Source organism: Papio anubis, chromosome 7 (assembly GCF_008728515.1).
Source record: "Papio anubis isolate 15944 chromosome 7, Panubis1.0, whole genome shotgun sequence".
Lineage (NCBI taxonomy): Eukaryota > Metazoa > Chordata > Mammalia > Primates > Cercopithecidae > Papio > Papio anubis.
In genome coordinates this window covers 1603585-1622090 of record NC_044982.1, presented here as the reverse complement: position 1 = coordinate 1622090, position 18506 = coordinate 1603585, and the positions used below count along the sequence as shown (strand labels likewise).

The window sequence follows — 18506 nt, the reverse complement described above, 5'->3', positions numbered from 1 at the left end:
TCCCGGGTTCAAGAAATTCTCCTGCCTCAGCCTCCCGAGTAGCTGGGATTACAAGGATGCAGCACCACACTTGGCTAATTTTGTATTTTTAGTAGAGATGGGGGTTTCTCCGTGTTGGTCAGGCTGGCCTCGAGCTCCCAACCTCAGGTGATCCACCTGCCTTGGCCTCCCAAAGTGCTGGGATTACAGGCGTGAGCCACCATGCCCGGTGCTAAATTGATTTTCAAAAATATATATTTTAAGACAAAAACCATAATTATTGAAAAGAAGGCCAGTATATAATGATGAATAGTATTGTTCAGAGGATATAAAGATTCAAAACATGTATGTACCTGAAACAGCCATAAGTATGGGGGAAAAATGAACAAGACTGCAAGTAGAAATTGATAATTCTATCAAAAAAGAAAATTTCAACACAACTCTCTCAGTGACTGCCAGGTCAAGCAGACAAAACATTAATAAAAGGTGAATAAGATTCCAACAGCATGATTTGCGAGCTGGATTTAAAGCCATAGCTAGGCGTGACCGTTGGAGAGGACACATTTTGCTCAGGTGTGTGTAGAGCACTTACAGCAATGAGCACACGCTTAGATGTAAGACCGGGCTCAACGCACTTCAAAACCCAGTGTCATATGACTTCGCTCTCTAAGCCAAACATAATTCAACTCTCAATCGCTCACTGAGGAAGAGTGTTAAAATACATTCGAAACCTTACATCAGATTTCTAAATCATTCATGAATGAAAGAAAGCATAAAATATTTAGGACTAAATGGTAATTTATTCCTTACACACTTACATTAGTAAAGAACATTAAAAAGTTAAGCATCCAGCCGGGCACGGTGGCTCACGCCTGTAATCCCAGCACTTTGGGAGGCCGAGGTGGGCGGATCACCTGAAGTCAGGAGTTCGACACCAGCCTGGCCAACACGGTGAAATCCCGTCTCTACCAAAGCACAACAATTAGCCGGGCATGGTGGCGCGCGCCTGTAATCCCAACTACTCGGGAGGCTGAGGCAGGAGAATTGCTTGAACCCAGGAGGCAAAGGCTGCAGTGAGCCAAGATCGTGCCACTACACTCCAGCCTGGGCCACAGAGCGAGACTCCATCTCAAAAACAAACAAACAAACAAACAAACAAACAAACAAAAATGTTAAGCATCCAACTGAAGGAAGTCTAAAACTGACAATAGGAATATACTAAGATAGTAGAAGGATGAAGATAAACGTAAAACATAAATAAATGAAAAACAAAACAAAATTAGAACCAAAAATACCTAACACTAAATTAGAACTAAAAACAGAACTAACATATATAAATTTGATTTATTGAAAAAATTAATAAAATGGTCACAAGATCTCTGAAGGGAAAGACCGGCAACAGGCACAAAACCCTACTGAGAAATGAGAGGAGGGCTGCTCTACAATGCAGCCGAGGGCGACGTGAGCAACCTCCTAGCAAGGCAACTTGGAAAATTACACAAAATGGACCATTTCTAGAAAACTATTATTCGCCAAGTTTGATTCATAGAGAAATAGAAAGCCCGAAGAGTCCTATAATCCTAAAAGAAATTAGGAAGTTAAAATCTTCCCACAAAGATGTCAAAAATCTAAGACAGTTTTACATGTTCCGCCAAAATTAAAAAGCCTATTTTATCCCATTTTTACAAACTTCAAAATGTAGGGAAAAGTGGGCACGTGACCCAGTTCCCTGTAGGACTCTCTCATAATCTAACACAAAGACAGGACTAGTGTGTACCGAGGAAGAAAAGGCACACTCTTGGGCACAGATGAAAAATCCTGCACAAAATATTGCCCTATCCAATCTCAGAATGTGGAAAAAGTACCGTTGGCCACTGCAGCCCCAACACACCGTCAAACATCCATGTGTAACTTTTGACTCCCACCAAACTGGATGACTAATAGCCGACTGTTGACCGGAAGCCTTACAGATAACATAAACATTCGATTAACACATATTTTATACGTTATCTGTATTATATGCTGTATTCTTACGATAAAGTAAGCTAGAAGAAAGAAAATATTATTAAGAAAATCATAAGAAAGAGAAAATATATTTACACGTCATCAAGTGGAAGTGGATCATCCTAAAACTCTCCATTCTCATTGCGTTCACAATGGGTAGGCTGAAGAGGAGGAGGATGAGGAGGGCTTGGTCGTGCTATGTTAGGAAAGGCAGAGGCAGAAAAAAGTTTGCATGTAAGTGGACCCATGCAAGTCAAACCTGTGTTGTCCAAGGATCAAACTGTGTATGATATTTTGGTTCAATTGGGATTATGCCAGGAATCCAAGGTTAATTTAATTTTAGAAAATTTCTAAGTTACTCCATTCACATATTAAAGGAGAAAAACCAGATTGTCATCTCAATAGTTGCCCCAACAGCACATGGTGCTTCTAAAGAAGGGAGAGACTTGCTTATCAGGCCCCACACCTCAGAACAAAAACATGAGAATGAATATAGAGCAGCACAGCACAGAGATAAACGGATGGATGGAATGGGAAAGAGAACCGGGACAAAGACCCGCACATGTGGCGACTTGAGTTCGTCAGAGCTGTCCCGACGCATCCGCTGGAGGAAGAGGGAATAGTCCTAAATACCCACAAGGAAGAGAAGTGAACTAGATCCCTGCCTCCAGTCTTTCAAAACAGTCGGTTCAGGTGTATACAACACCTCAATGTGAAAAAAAATGGGGGCCATTAGAGCAGAGTATTTGACTTTACACCCTTAGACAATAGCAAAAGAAAAAAAGTGCTTGTAAAAAAATCTTAAATTTCTCTTACTAGTATTATTGGCTATAGAGATACTGAAATTGTTATTTTGAAAACATGTTAAATACAGGGTAAGCTAAAGCTAGTAATTACATTAAAGTCGTTAGGAGCCAAAATTTTCCATATAAGAGAAATGAAATACAAGTACAAAACCAAAGAAATTAAGAAAAACTCTTTTTTTTTTTTTTGAGACAGGGTCTCTGCTCTGTCGCCAAGGCTGGAGTGCAGTGGTGCGATCTCGACCAATTTTTGTATTTTTAGTAGAGACAAGGTTACACCATATTGGTCAGGCTAGTCTCAAACTCCTGACCCCAGGTGATCCATCCACCTTGACCTCCCAAAGTGCTGGGATTACAGGCATGAGCTACCAAGCCCGGCCTTTGCATATCTTCTTTTCAGAAATGTCTGTAAGTTGGCCAGGTGCCGTGGCTCACACCTGTAATCCCAGCACTTTGAGAGGCCGAGAAGGGCAGATCACAATGTCAGGAGTTCGAGACCAGCCTGACAAACATGGTGAAACCCCAGGCTGCAGTTCAGTGATGCAATCTTGGCTCGCTGCAACCTCTGCCTCCCGGATTCAAGGGATTCTTGTGCCTCAGCCTACGGAGTAGCTGGGACCACAGGCATGCACCAATATGCCCAGCTAAGTTTTGTAATTTTTGTAGACACAGGGTTCTGCCATATTGCCCAGGCTGGTCTTGAAGTCCTGGGTTCAAGTGATCTGCCCACCTCAGCCTCCCAAACTGTTGGGATTACAGGCGTGAGCCACCTCACCCAGCCTGCATTTTTGACATGATATATTCTTAATTGATACATAATTTTTGTATATATTCAAGGGGTACATGTAAAATTTTATTACATGCACAGGATGTGTAATGATTAACTCAGTATTTAAGGTGTCCATCACTTCAAGTATCTGTCATTTCTATGTGTTGGGAACATTCCAAGTCCTCTCTTCCAGCTATTTTGAAATAAATAATACACTGTCGTTAACTATAGCTACCCTACTCTACTATCAAACATTAGACTTATTCCTTCCATCTCACTGTGTATTTGTACTCATTAAGCATCCTCTTTTTGTCCTTCCCCTCCACCAGAAGGAAATAATGTATACAGTGGTCCATTTTCAAGACAAAGTGCCTTAAATTGGCTTAGGTCAGCAAGCTACAGAAAAAACAGGATATACTAGGCCCCTGGTTGGATAGCCAACGCCTGCTTGTCGCCCCCGCCCCCCACACCTACTTAAGTTGCCCTCACCCAAACCAAAGAAGTTTGGTCTAAGATAAAAGTTTACTAGCCTGTAAAATAGCTCACTTTGTCTGTTCTTATCAGCCTGCCCAGCTACTTAGGTCATAAGTCAAATACTTGAAGAGCCCCTGAGCTAACTAGAATTGCAATGCATTGTGGGCTGCAACAAAATGCAGCAAGATAACCCTAAAGAAAACACCTAAAGCCCCTGCCCAACAGCCAATAGGTGACGTCCAGGAAGGTTGTGACCCCATAGTACTCAGCCTATGAGGAACCGGGGGCGGGACCTGCGCACAGGGGATAAATTGCTTGTTGAAACTGTGCTGGGTGTGCCAGCCCACCAGACACCCAATCTTGCAAGACCGTCATTAAAAGTCTCACTTTGGCTCCTCTCTGGGTCTCTGAGTCCATTCTTTGGGTGTGGATGGGTGAGTTTGTTTCTCACACACCCACACACCCTTCCTAGACTCTGGGATCTGTCGTTCTATTCTCTACCTCCAGAGGTCAACTTTCTTCGCTCCCACATGTGAGAACATGTGATGTTTGTTTTTCTGTGCTTGGCTTATTTCTCTTAACATAATGACCTCCAGTTCCATCCATGTTGCTGCAAATGACAGGATTTCGTTCTTTTTATGACAAAATAGTATTCCATTGTGTGTGTGTATATATATGTATATATCACATTTTCTTTATCCATTCATCCTTTGATAGACAGTTAGGTTGATTCCATATCTTGGCTAGTGTGAGTAGCGCTGCAATAAGCATGGGAGTGCAAGGATCCCTTTGATATACTGATTTCCTTTCCCTTGGATAAATACTCAGTAGTAGGATTGCTGGATCATATGGTAGTTCTATTTTTAGTTTTTTGAGAAACTTCCATACAGTTCCCCATAATGGCTTCGCTAATTTAATTCCCACCAACAGAACATAAGAGTTCCCTTTTCTTGGCATCCTTGCCAGCATTTATTTTTTGTCTTCTTGATAACACCCATTCTAACTGGGGCAAGATGTTACCTCATTGTGGTTTTGATTTGCATTTCCCTGGTAACTAGTGATACTGAGATTTTTCTCATATGCCTGTTGGCCATTTGTATGTCTTTTGAGAAATGTCTGTTCAGATCTTTTGCCTGATTTTTTTTTTCGAGACTGAGTTTTGCTTTTGTTGCCCAAGCTGGAGTGCAATGGCACGATCTTGGTTCACTGTAACCTCTGCCTCCCGGGTTCAAGTGATTCTCCTGCCTCAGCCTCCCGAGTCGCTGGGATTACAGGCACCTGCCACCACGCCCAGCTAATTGTTTGTATTTTTAGTAGAGATAGGGTTTCGCCATATTGGCCAGGCTGTTCTCAAACTCCTGACCTCAAGTGATCCGGTTGCCTTGGCCTCCCAAAGTGCTGGGATTACAAGCGTGAGGCACTGCGCCCAGCCTATTTATTTTTTAAAGAATGTCTTGCTCTGTCACCCAGACTGGAGTTCAGTGGCATCATATTGGCTCACTGCAATCTCTGCCTCCCTGGTTCAAGTGATTCTCCTGCATCAGTCTCCCGAGTACCTGGGATTACAGGCATGCGCCACCATGCCTAGCTAATTTTTGTATTTTTAGTAGAGATGGGGTTTCATCATGTTGGCCAGGCTGATCTCAAACTGCTGGCCTCAAGTGATCTGCCCACCTCAGCCTTCCAAAGTGCTGGGATTATGAGTTACTGCGCCTGGTCACATTTTAAAACATTTTTTTAGCAACAGGGTCTCACTGTATTGTGCAGGCTGGTCTCAAACTCCTGGTCTGGAGAGATTCTCCCACCTTGGCCTCCCAAAACTCTGGGATTGCAGGCGTGAGTCACCTTGCCCAGCCTGCTGGGAGTTTTTATCATGAAGAAGGGTGTTATATTTTATCACATGCTTTCTCGGCATCTATTGAGATGATCATACGGTTTTTGTCCTTCAATCTGTGGATTTGATGTATTGCATGTATTGATTTGCGTATGTTGAACCATCCTTGCATCCCCAGGATAAATCCCACTTAGTCATAATGGATTATCTTTTAATGTGCTATTAGAGTCAATTTGCTAGTATTTTGTTGAGGATTTTTGTGTATCTATTCATCAGGAATATTGACCTGCAGTTTTCTTTTTTGTTGTTGTGTCCTTGCCTGGTTTGAGTATCAGGGTAATGCTGGCCTCATAGAATGAGTTAGAGAGAATTCCCTCCTCTTCAGTTTTTTTGGAACAGTTTAAGGAGAAATGGTATTAGTTCTTTTTTGTAAGTTTGGTAGAATTTAGTAGTAAAACCATCTGGTCTGTAGGCCTTTTGTGTTGTTGTTGGGAGATTTTTATTACTGTTCCAATCTCATTACTCCTTATCGATCTGTTCGGGTTTTCTGTTTCTTCTTGATTCAGTCTCGGCAGGCTGCGTGTGCTCAGGGGTGTCTCCATTTCCTCCAGGTTTCCAGTCTGTGAGTGTATAATTTCTCAGGCAGTCTCTGGCGATCTCTGGTATTTCTGTAATATCAGTTGTAATGTCTCTTTTTTGTTTCTGGTTTTGGTTATTTGGGTTGTCTCTCTTTTTTTCTTCATTATCAACTTAGAATATTTTCAGCTTCCATGTATGATGGGCTTATCAGGACATCGCTCCATGAGGTGAGGCATGTCTGATGTGCTTACGGTGGGGTTTAAGTGCTCCCACAAGCCCGCTCTGACACTGTGTACTTATTTGGGGTAAAAAGAAAAAACACCTTAGCTCTGCTGACAAATAATGAGTCATATTTTCCCACAAAGATAAGTTTTGAAATAACAAAGGAAATTAAAGAAAAAGTGTTTTGCTTCATGGGAAATCCCCAAAGTCCCTCCCCACACCCCATGGGGACCCAAGGGCCCTAGACCTCAGGGCGGGGCCAGCAGCGGAGGGAGCAGAGCTGGCAAGGAGCTGCCCTCAGGTGGGTCCTGGCCACACAGCCAGCCTCGGAGCCACTGAGGGGCCTGCCCTGGGCTCTGAGTCCAGAGGCCCCTTCCAGCCTCAATCTTTCTTCCAGGGTAAGCAGCCTGAGGGGCCAGGAGGACAGTCTGCTGAACCCTGAGCCCAAGGCCCAGGACTCCCTGCTTAAATGTCCCCAAGCCTGGATCCATCCTCCCAAGGTGGTGCTGCCGGAGCTGTACCCAGTCCTGCTGGCCTGAGGGGCAGCCAGGGGCGGCGGCGAGGTGGTTTTCTGGGGCTGCAGATGAGCTTGGACCCACGGGCTGGGTGTAGCATGTGGGCTCATTGAGGCCCCTCACGATGTGGGAAAATCAGAGAGGGGGCTGGCTGGGGCTGGCCCTCCTGCAAGGACTTCTGAGAGCACTCCAAGGAGCCCTGGGGTCCTCCACTTGTCCCTGGCCTTCCAGGCCCTCACACACCATTGTTGTCAAGACAGAAGAGACTGGGCGCAGTGGCTCACGGCTGTAATCCCAGCACTTTGGGAGGCCAAGGCGGGCGGATCATCTGAGGTCAGGAGTTCGAGACCAGCCTGGCCAACATGGTGAAATCCCATCTCTACTAAAAAATACAAAAATTAGCTGGGCGTGGTGGCAGGCGCCTTAATCCCAGCTACTTGGGAGGCAGAGGTAGGAGAATCGTTTGAACCTGGGAGGCAGAGTTTGTAGTCAGCCGAGATAAAGCCATTGCACTCAAACCTGGGGTACAAGAGCAAAACTTCTCTCAAAGGAAAAAAAAAAAAAGAAGAGAATCTATTCTGTCTAACTGCCTTTAGCTTGAGGGCAGGGAAGGCAGCCTCCCTTCATACTCATGCCCCAGCCCTGCAAATGTCACAGAAGGGTCCACCTGGCTGCCCCTCCCCATACCCAGAATAATCCCTACCCAGAGTCCCTGGAGGACCCAACCCTCGGGGGCATGCCTGGGGCACAGCTGCATTCAGGCATCCAGCAACCCAGCCAGAGAGCAGAGGCTCCCCAACCATGGCCGGGAGGTAAGGACTGACCCCAAGGCCAAATTGGAGCAGCAAGAAGGTGAAGGGAGATCTGGGACGGGCTAGGGGAGGCTGGATCTCTTCCCCATTCACTTCCTGGTGCACCCAAACTGGCCCCAGGGGTGCAGCTGACAGGCCCCACCCTTGGGAACTGCACCCTGCTGATGGGTGTCCTGCAGGCACCCTGAGGCCAGCACCCTGGACCCCTGCCCTACATAGGCCTTACAAGGAGGAGCTAGGGTGGACACCCAGACTGCACTGAAAAGTAGGGGTGTTCTCAAGGTCCCAGACCCTACTCAGGGACCCCAGTGAGGGGTAGGGAGTGGGAGGCAGAGCCCCTTGCTGGGAGCCTCTAGCCAAGCCTACCTTTTCAGATATGCCAACGAGCGGCCCCAGCTTCGTTCTCCAGGATAAAGACCCTAGTTACCTCCACTGCTCAGCCTCCCTTGCAGCTAAGTGTAGCCATGTGACCAAGTTCTAGATCAAGTTCCAGATCACAGATAAGTGGAAGTGCCCTGTGGGACTTCCAGGAAGTCTCCTCTGGGATGTCCCTTATTCTCTGCTAAGAACACAGAGGCAATGGCTGAGCTCCAGCAGCCATTGTGAGGCCATGAAGGCAGGGATCCTAGGGACTGGGATCTGAAAACTGGAAGGTCCTGGCTCCCAATGGCAGTGGAGCAATGCCATCATCTCTAGCAAGGCCATCTCTAGCCTGCCAGCCCCGGACCTGCTTAGTGTTCGAGAGTAATGAACGACCTTGCTGAAGCCACTGTTCCTTAGGTCTCTGTGGCCTGTAGCTGAGCTTGACTCCGATTCGTAGGCCTGTAACTGGAGGGCCTCTACCTCGAGGGAGTGGGGTGTAGATTTTTCCTGGAGGGGAAGGTTCTCAGCCCCACCCTCTAGCCCGCCCACCCAGCTCCAGCCTTCTGTTTCTGTCTCGGATGAGAGGGGGCCTCTCAGGACAAAGAGGAAGTAGCTGGAAGGGGAAGCAGTGAGCTGCAGAGAGGAGGAGGTTGGTGTGGAGCACAGGCAGCACCAAGCCTGCCCCGTGAGCTGAGGGCCTGCAGTCTGTGGCTGGAATCAGGATGGACACCAAGGCAGGACCCCCAGAGGTATGTACCAATGAGGCCAGGGCAGATGCGAAAAGCCAGGCCTGGGAAAGGGGATGCTGTCTGCCTCCCTATGGCCTCAGCCTCCTGGCAACCCCAGGTCCAGAGAGTCACACAGCCTCCAGCTAGTCCTGTAGATGACTGGCTCCTTCCCCAATCCGTGCAGCTGGGTGATACCCAGCCAGGTGACAGCTGGGCCCTCTACCTCAGCCTGGGACTGGCAGCCGTGCCTAATGCCCTGCAGGGCAGAAAATCTGGCACCTTCAGCCATGACCTCTGATGCCTGCAGGGTCTTATGCTATCTACCGTGGGACAAGGGGGCTACAGCCCTACTCTCCAAGGGTCTCTCAGCTCGAGCCAACCTGGCTTGCGGGCCTCCCAGGTTCCATTGGAAGAGGAGGTGGTGAGGCACTCTGGGGTCTGTAGTCCTGGGAGGGGCCTTGGACAGGCTCCAAGTCTGAGATGGGGCCTGCAAGAAGCAGGGCCTCTGTGCTCTGAGCTGCCCATCTGCCTGGAGCATTTAAGGGAGCAAGGGCCCTCTCTGGTGAGGGCAGGGAGGGTGGGGAGCAGCTGTGCAAGGACGGCCCTGGCACTTCGTTGCCCAGCCACAGCCCAGGATTCCACGTTTCCTCTCATTGCCCAGCCACAGCCCAGGATTCTGTGTTTTCTCTCTGAGAAAAGTTAGTGGGGGAGGGCAAAGGCCTGATGCTGGGCCCTGAATCCCTGGGGACAGTGGGGACACGGTAGGCACCCTGAGGTCCCCTCTGCGTGGTGGGGTGAGCAACCCCCGGAGTTCAGCTCTGGGGTGGGGGCGGCACCCGACCCACCTCTGCAGGACCCCCCAGTGTGCGAGGAGTTGGGCCAGAGTGACTTGGCCTGAGTCCCCGTCCCCACACTTGGTTTATGCTCCTACCCCCAATCTCCCATAACGCTTGGTCTCCAGGGCAGACACAGCCCAGGCCTGACTCCTATGGCGTTCCCACCCCCTGCTGAGGCAGGCCAGGTTCTCAAAGGCCTCATCCCTGACCTGTGGGAGGATAGCCCTGACGAACCCCAGTGGCCTGGAGGCCGAGCTGGCTGCTCCCAGGTGGACAGCCAACCCACAGAGCCCCTGGGTCCCAGCGCCCAGCCTGGCTGCAGACACAGGCACTCAGCACTGCCCAGGCCCAGGCCTCAAACCTTGGATACCTCCCCATCCCGGCCAGCGGCCAGCCAGCTCCTGCCCTGGTGGATGCCTCAGTCACAGGCTGGCCAGTCAGGTGTCCATGCTGGGCACAGACCCCTCCCTGCACCCGGGGAGGGCGCCTCTGTATTTGTGAGGCACCCTTCCCCATCGTGGCACCTGGGGCAGCCTGACTGCTTGCTTTGAGGGTGGGATTGGGGGTGGGAGCCCACATGCCATGGGGCTCGGATGGCCTGGCTCCCAGGTCCTTATGGGGTGACCGCTCTGAGGAGACAAGGCGAGTCCCTGTAGCAGAGGACAACCGCCTCCCCCAGCAGTGCAGGGGTCTCACTCTGTCGCCATCTCTGCCCTCTCCACGCCTAGCCTCTCCAGCCAGGGTGCTGCCCCGCTGACCCCTCTGACCTGTGGCTCTCAGGAGGGGCTGCCGTGGGGCCAAGACAGGAGCCCAGCCCAGGAGGGAAGCAGTTATTTATAGGCCAGCCATAAGAGGACCAAGCGACAAAAGCAGAAATGGGGCTTTCAGACACAGTTTCAGTTGTGGTTGAAACAGGGAACTGAGACACAAATACCTAGATACTCACTGAGCATCGCTGAGTGGGAGGCCCTGATGGGGAGACACAGAAAGCCGGGGCATGTGGCCAGGCACAGACGCCCACCCCGCCCCGCACGCTTGGCCCAGCCTCAGCCCTGGGGACCGCCTTAGCAGCAGTCCCTCCGGCTTGGCCAGGGGGACAGGGCAGGTGACATGTGGCCGGCTGTGGGCTCCAACACCCACACGGCTTGTCCTTGTGGAAAGCATACCCCCAACATCCAGGGGGTGACCTCAGGCATGAGTGGGATGCTTTTGGGGGCTTATGTGGGTGTCTGTGCAGGGGTGTCTCCAGTACCTAGCTGCCCAGGCACTGAGGGGCAGTTCTGGGTGGGGCTGGAGCTGCTGGTGATGCCAGGCTGCCCTGTGCAGATGCTGAAGCCTCTTCGGAGAGCGGCAGTGACCCCCATGTGGCCGTGCTCCATGCTGCCCCGCCGCCTGTGGGACAGAGAGGCTGGCACGGTAGGACTGGGGGGGCCCAGGGAGGAGGTGGCTGGGATCAGTGGCCTTTCAGAAGCTGTGAGCCAGAGTGGAGAGGACACAAGCAGCCTTGAGGGGGCCTCCACCCTCAAGGAGGGGAGCAGAGGTGCCCTGATCGGTGGGCAAGGCAAGCCTCCCTGGGCTGCTCCAGACCTTCCCTTTATCCCCCTGCTGGAGGTGCTGGGGACAGCCAGTTACCACGAGCCACAGCATTGCAGAGTGGGCTGCAGGCCCCCCGACCCCCGCCACCACCCTGGGCTGGGGCCCTTCTCTGCATCACCCTCCCCTCTCCCTTGTCTACCCTAGTCCCACCCCAGCAGCAGCACAGGTCCAGGGAAGTCAAGATGGTCTCTGTCTCAGCACTGGAGGGGCCATGGTGGCCCAGCCAGAAGTCAACCCCCCACCTGTCCTGGTGACCCTGTGGGTGCTGCCCCATCCAGTTGCAGGTCCTGGGAGCGCTGGCTATGCTGTGGCTGGGCTCCATGGCTCTTACCTACCTCCTGTGGCAAGTGCGCCGTCCTCCCACCTGGGGCCAGGTGCAGCCCAAGGACATGCCCAGGTCCTGGGGACATGGTTCCAGCCCAGCGCTGGAACCCCTGGAAGCGGAGGTCAGGAAGCAGAGGGACTCCTGCCAGTAAGTGAGCCCATGGAGGCCTGCCTGGGCAGGTCTCAGTTTGGGGCTGCTGCCTGTGTTTCTGCCCTTGGATCTGCCCATGAGATAAGGGTGGCCCTCTACCAGCTCCTCTAGAAGGTGCAGGTCACCCGGGAGGGCCACAACCATATGAGCTGGTGTGGGGGCTGGGGACGGGGCAGGCGTGTGGTGCTTTTTGCAGCAAACAAAGGCTGCGACCCGGGGGATCTGACAGGCTGGAAAACACTGCCTGTGCTGAGCTCACCCCCTCAGTCTTTCCACTCCTGGGGCGTAGTGTCACTGTCCCCTCCCGCCCCTCAGCCTTCCCTCCCACCGTTCTTTCCCTGCGGTTGGGGTCCTGGAATCGCAGGACTGCCCTGGAGGAACCTGTTGGGCCATCTTGCACACATTCCCTGGAAATGGAATCTCGCCTGCCCCTGGCCCAGCCTTTCCCTTCCAGGCCAGCTCTGGCCGCCACCAAGGGCTTCCACACCAGGAGGCCACCCCAGACTCCAGACTCCACAGCTCTGCTCTGCTCTTCTCGGCTTCAGGAGTAGCTGCTCCCTGTGGGCAGTGCCTCAGGGTTGGGTGGGGCCAGGACCCCCCAGTCTAACCTGCTCTGGACCAGGCAGCCCCTCTCAGGCTCCTTCCCAATGTGCTCCTGGGTGTCCCATCCCAGCAGCATGCTGGGCTCAGGCCCACCCTGCCCAGTCTGTTTGTTGCCTATACCTTAAACCCTTACCCTGCACACTTGGCCTGGGCTCATCCCAGGGGCCACCTGAGCAACAGTTGCTCTGGCTTGGCAGCGGGATGGGGCAGGTGATGTGAGGCAGGTTGGGGGCTCCTGCACCCATACTGAGCCCTGTGTGGCTCTCTCCACAGGCTTGTCCTTGTGGAAAGCATCCCCCAGGACCTGCCATTTGCAGCCGGCAGCCTCTCCGCCCAGCCTCTGGGCCAGGCCTGGCTGCAGCTGCTGGACACTGCCCAGGAGAGCGTCCACGTGGCTTCATACTACTGGTCCCTCACAGGGCCCGACATTGGGGTCAACGACTCATCTTCCCAGCTGGTGCGCCCCGCCCTGACCCCACCGCATCCTGGTGCTGGAAACACAGCAAGTCAGGCTGCCCATCTATGTAGGGGTCTCGGGCACCAGGCCCGGGGGCTCAACTCGGTGGTAGGGTCTAGCATGGAGCAGGGATTAGGCCACTCCCTTGGGGGCTCTAAGGGCAGAGGTGTCAAGGAGCTGGGCCTCTGGGTGACTAAACACTCAGACTGGGCCTGGTGCAGTTTGGCTCTCAACCAAGGGTCATCCATATACTTGACCTGACCTTGAGCTGTAGGCAGTCCAAGGTAGGCCTCCTGAGGAGGGCATGGGTCCTAGTGGTGATGCGGAGGAGAGGGCAGCCTGAGGTCAGCTTTCATGGCTGGCCTGGCCTTGCAGGGAGAGGCCCTTCTGCAGAAGCTGCAGCAGCTGCTGGGCAGGAACATTTCCTTGGCTGTGGCCACCAGCAGTCCAACACTGGCCAGGAAGTCCACCGACCTGCAGGTCCTGGCTGCCCGAGGTGGGTACCTGCATCATGCTGGGCCCCACTGCCCTAGCGTCAGGCATGGGCTGTCTGGCTGGCACCATGGGACAAGGAAAAGGGGCGGGGGTGGGAAAGGTGTCCTGGGCTTCCCTAGGACACCGCAGGAGGGCAGGACCCAGGGCTCCGAGGTCCTTTGAGTCAGCTTCACCTGGGCATAGGGCTGGTTCCAAGGAACCAAAAGTGCCATTTTCCACAGGGCAGAGCATGGGTGGCTTCGGAGCCCTGCTGAGCCCAGCAGCTCTGACCCCTGGCTGGAGGCTCAGGCTGGGACCTCTGGCTGGGGAGCAAGAGGCCATGGGCAGTCACCACAAAGGCAGGCTCTGGAGCTGAGCTGCCCAGAGGGACCCTGGGCCAGTCTATCCCTCAGTGTCCTCACCTATAAAATGGGGATGAGGATAGCAGCAGCTTAGTAGGACTGTTGTGGGGACATCTGAGTCAACCCCACTGTCATGAGCTTGGGGTCAGGCTCACCATGAAGCTGGCATTTAGCAAGACCTAGTCCATCCCATTGCCTGAACTCTCCACCAGGTGCCCAGGTACGACGGGTGCCCATGGGGCGGCTCACCAGGGGCGTTTTGCACTCCAAATTCTGGGTTGTGGATGGACGGCACATATACATGGGCAGTGCCAACATGGACTGGCGGTCCCTGACGCAGGTGAGTGCCAGGGCCCTAACATAGGAGGCCCGCCTGAAGCTCTTCCCCTCCTGAACTCTGGGGACTTGGCCTGACATCTCAGTGCATCTGGAGAAAGTCGTGTAGTACTGTTTACAATGTCACCATGGCAGAAACAGTTGGAGACTGGTCTAATAAATGATGGAATTCTACACAGCCACTGAACTCATGCTGTGGAATCACATTAAATGACATGGAAAGATGTTCAAGTCACATTATCCAGGGAAACATGCAGATTACAAAACACACGCCTTTTTAGGAAAAGCAATGCATGAAAAATGTGTCAGAATGGTCATGGCAAAGGCAACCCTGGTTATCACTTGACAGTGGTATTAAGAATGATCCCATTCTTAATGCCTTGATGCATTTTCTATTGTTTTTGTAATAAACATGTATTGCTTTGATCATTGGAATACAATGTTCAAAAACACAGGGACCCGCTGGGCACTCCTCCCACCAGCACACTCTTACAGATTCCTACAGGCAATGCTTCCCACAAGTGGGGACCCGTGGGGCAGGGGCTGTGCCTGCCCCAGCATCCCTGGCCTGGGTGGAGTGGGGTGGAGGCCCCACAGAGGGGATTTTCTCCCACAGCACCTGACTTTGGTCCCTGCAGGTGAAGGAGCTTGGCGCTGTCATCTATAACTGCAGCCACCTGGCCCAAGACCTGGAGAAGACCTTCCAGACCTACTGGGTGCTGGGGGTGCCCAAGGCTGTCCTCCCCAAAACCTGGCCTCAGAACTTCTCATCTCACATCAACCGTTTCCAGCCCTTCCAGGGCCTCTTTGATGGGGTGCCCACCACTGCCTACTTCTCAGTAAGGCGGGTTGAGAAGGAGCCCATCAGAGACCCCTGTTCTGCCCTGGCTGGCCAGACCCACAGGGAGCCCTCTGGGCTGGCCCTGCAGACACCAGCAGCATCAGCCGGGTCTTCAGGCAGCCAGCACCATGGGTGGGACTGTGGGGGGCCTGGGGTGAGCAGCAGGCTGGCATCAGCAGGCTCTGGGCTGTGCCTGGAGGCAGGCTTAGCTCCAGGAGGACAGCTGGTCAGCACCATCCCTGGGAAACAGGCTGCCTAGGAGGTGATGGGAGGCCCTGGGGCCCTGGGAGTCTCTAGACTGCTGGAAGAGGCCAAGGGGCTTAGCTGGGCACTGGAGAGGGAGGGGAACCCCACTTGCTCTGTGGGGAAGGAAGGGAAGAGTGAGGGGTAGGCAGATCCTCCTTTATCAGCCCACGGGGGTGGGGGTGGACAGACCCCAGCCAGCCCAGGACTGGTCTGCAGTAGAGGCTGTATCAGAACAAGGGAAATCTCCCTAGATGGGGCGGGGGGGCAGCGGTTGGCACCCTGAAGGGAGTGAAGAAGCATCCCTGTGACCAGAAACTGTTTCTGGGAAGTCAATCCAGCCTGGAGCCCAGGGCGGTCCAGCTGCTTCCCGTCGCTCTGCCAGGCCTCAGCCAGTCCCCAGGACCCCTGTGGAACCGACCCCTTTTTTCGTCATGTTTCCAGGCACCTGGGCCCCATCCCTCCACCACCACATGGGGCCTCTTGGGTGGTGCATGGTGGGGTCACAAGTTCAGAATGGACTGGGCTGGCAGAGCCTTCAGGGACCCCCTCTCCCGTCACAGGCATCGCCACCCGCACTCTGTCCCCAGGGCCGCACCCCTGACCTGGAGGCGCTGTTGGCGGTGATGGGGAGCGCCCAGGAGTTCATCTATGCCTCCGTGATGGAGTATTTCCCTACCACGCGCTTCAGCCACCCCCGCAGGTAGGTCTGAGCGGGAGGCGGGCAGCCTGCTCTGCTGATGGGCAGCTCCTGGGCACGTCCCCTTCTGCTGGGACCCCTGCCGGGCCGGGGGCTTGTAAGCAGAGCCCCGCCTCTCTCCACCCCAAGGTACTGGCCGGTGCTGGACAACGCGCTGCGGGCGGCAGCCTTCAGCAAGGGTGTGCGCGTGCGCCTGCTGGTCAGCTGCGGACTCAACACGGACCCCACCATGTTCCCCTACCTGCGGTCCCTGCAGGCGCTCAGCAACCCCGCGGCCAACGTCTCTGTGGACGTGGTGAGGGCGCGCTCCCAGCCGGGCGTGGGGAAGGCGCCCTCCTCCCGCCCTTCCTGACGCGCTGCCTCTGCTCCCCTAAGAAAGTCTTCATCGTGCCGGTGGGGAATCATTCCAACATCCCGTTCAGCAGGGTGAACCACAGCAAGTTCATGGTCACGGAGAAGGCAGCCTACATAGGTGAGCGCCAGCAGAGCACGGCGGACGGGCCCCAGGGTGGCCAGGCACGGGCGAGGGAGGCAGTGGCTTTGTGACCGGCGTGGACACCTCAGGACAGAGGGGCTGCTGCTGAAGGGGGACAGGGTCTCCATGGAGTTCCGGGAACCAGGCCACCACCCGCCTGTCACCTGGCCCCACAGGGCCCCAGAACACTGAGTCAGGACGCCTGGCGCCGCGTGGTGAGGAAGGAGTTCCTCCGCGACCAGCTGTCCCTCCCGCACCTAAGCGAGGGGCTTCCCCGGCTGGGGTCTGATGACAGTGGAGGGGCCAGCTGCCAACCGTCCCCAAACCCGTAGCCGGGCCTGGCGCTGAGCGGGCTGCGGAGAGGCCTGTGGGAGCCGGCGCCCAAGCGTCTCCTCCGTCCTCCCCACAGGCACCTCCAACTGGTCGGAGGATTACTTCAGCAGCACGGCGGGGGTGGGCCTGGTGGTCACCCAGAGCCCCGGCGCGCAGCCCGCGGGGGCCACGGTACAGGAGCAGCTGCGGCAGCTCTTTGAGCGGGACTGGAGTTCGCGCTACGCCGTCGGCCTGGACGGACAGGCTCCGGGCCAGGACTGCGTTTGGCAGGGCTGAGGGGGACCCTTTTTTCTCTCGGCGACCCCGCCCCGTCCCCGCCCTCCCCTCTGACCCGGCCTGGGCTTCAGCAGCTTCCTCCTGTAAGCAGCCCGGGTCGGCACTGAGCCAGGAGCCGCCTGCGACCGCCCGGGCGCCGCGCACCGCCCGCCAGCTCTCTGATTTCCGAGTCCAGCCCCCCTAAGCCCCGCCTCCTCCAGGGAGCCCTCCAGGAGGCCCCTACCCTGACTCCTGGCCCACAGGCCAGGCCTAAAAAACACTCGTGGCTTCCCAGTGCCTCTGTGTGAGTCCAGCGCTGGCAGCCCTTCATCCTTTTGCCAAGGGCCCGCCTCTACGCGCCCGCCACTGCGAAGCCGCGCCGCGCGACTGACGTGGCAGCGCCTCAGCTAGTCCGGGGTCCGCGAGAACCCGGGGCGGGGCGGGGACCAGACGAGCCCCCCGGGCGGAGCGAACCCTCAATCTCCCACTCCGCGCCGAGTTGCCGCGCTCCGGAACCCAAATTCCCGCCCAGCGGCTGCCGTGAGGGCAGGCCGCGACCTGGTTTCGAAGGTTTCTGAGACAAACCGCCTCCGCCACCCTCAGAGGCAGCTCAGCCTCGGACAGGTCACAGCGAGGGAGGAGCAGGGCTGAGGGGAGACCTGGGAGGCATGGGGGAGGACAGGCGCAGAGGCAGAAGGGCAGAGGGGTTCCTGACTGAGGGACAAGGGGAGGGCAGGAGGACCTGTGAAGACAAAGAGGAGGAGGACAAGGACAAAGGGAGGCAAGGGAGGACAAAGGGACAAAGGGAAGACAAAGGATGGAAAGGACAATAAAGGACAAGAGAAACAAAGTCAGGAACTGAAGACAAGGGAAGGACAACTGAAAGGACAAAGGAAGAACAAGGAAGGACAACTAAAGGGACAAAGGGAAGAACAGGACAACAAAGGACAAAGGAAGGACAACAAAAGAAGGTCAAGGGAAGACAGGAAAAGGATCAAAGGTTTCAGGAAAAGGTTTCAAAGGACAAGGACAAAAGTTTTATCGGGTTTCAGGTTTTCAAAATCAGGTTTTCAGGATAAAAGGATCAAAGTCGAAAGGATTTTCTCAGGCGTCAGGCAAAGAGATCCGTCAGATCAAAATCGACGAGATCAAAATCGAAAAAATCAAGAGAGTAGGGAGGGAACCCAGGGCCGAGAGAACAGGTCCCATGTGAGGGCTGGGGAGACAGGCCGGCAAGGGTAGGGGTGCGCAAGGCTGTGTGGTTTGTGGGCTGTTGTGCTTGGGCTGTTGTGCAGGGCGGGTCCAAGAATGTGGGGGCGGGACTGTCCTGGGGATGCAGGGCCCAGGATTGGTGCATGGGGCTGAGAGGACCAGCATTTGAGCTGGAGGGCAGGAAGGTGACTCCAATCTGAGACCAGGACTTGGATACGGCTCCACT

General features: G+C 54.4%; 1 protein-coding gene across 2 annotated transcripts; it reads left to right on the top strand.

Annotated features, from left to right (window-relative positions):
* Nucleotides 1-8944: 8944 nt before the first annotated feature.
* PLD4 (phospholipase D family member 4) lies at nucleotides 8945-17359 on the top strand. Of its 2 annotated transcripts, none has more exons than XM_003902339.5 (11): nucleotides 8945-9103; nucleotides 11245-11334; nucleotides 11793-11986; nucleotides 12866-13049; nucleotides 13425-13545; nucleotides 14098-14225; nucleotides 14860-15060; nucleotides 15869-16008; nucleotides 16135-16300; nucleotides 16381-16477; nucleotides 16890-17359. In XM_003902339.5, exons 1-11 carry the CDS (start codon nucleotides 9077-9079, stop codon nucleotides 17087-17089), a joined length of 1548 nt encoding a protein of 515 aa, XP_003902388.2. In that variant the 5' UTR covers nucleotides 8945-9076; the 3' UTR covers nucleotides 17090-17359. The 2 variants fall into 2 exon arrangements, with proteins under 2 accessions (XP_003902388.2, XP_031523624.1); XM_031667764.1 differs by having other exon boundaries at nucleotides 9004-9103; nucleotides 15896-16008.
* Nucleotides 17360-18506: the final 1147 nt, after the last annotated feature.

Coding starts and splice junctions, on each gene's coding strand:
- PLD4 (XM_003902339.5), top strand. CDS start 9,077: ATGGACACCAAGGCAGGACCCCCAGAG. Junction 9,104..11,244: donor CCAAGGCAGGACCCCCAGAG/GTATGTACCAAT, acceptor TGCCCTGTGCAG/ATGCTGAAGCCTCTTCGGAG. Junction 16,009..16,134: donor CGCTTCAGCCACCCCCGCAG/GTAGGTCTGAGC, acceptor CTCCACCCCAAG/GTACTGGCCGGTGCTGGACA.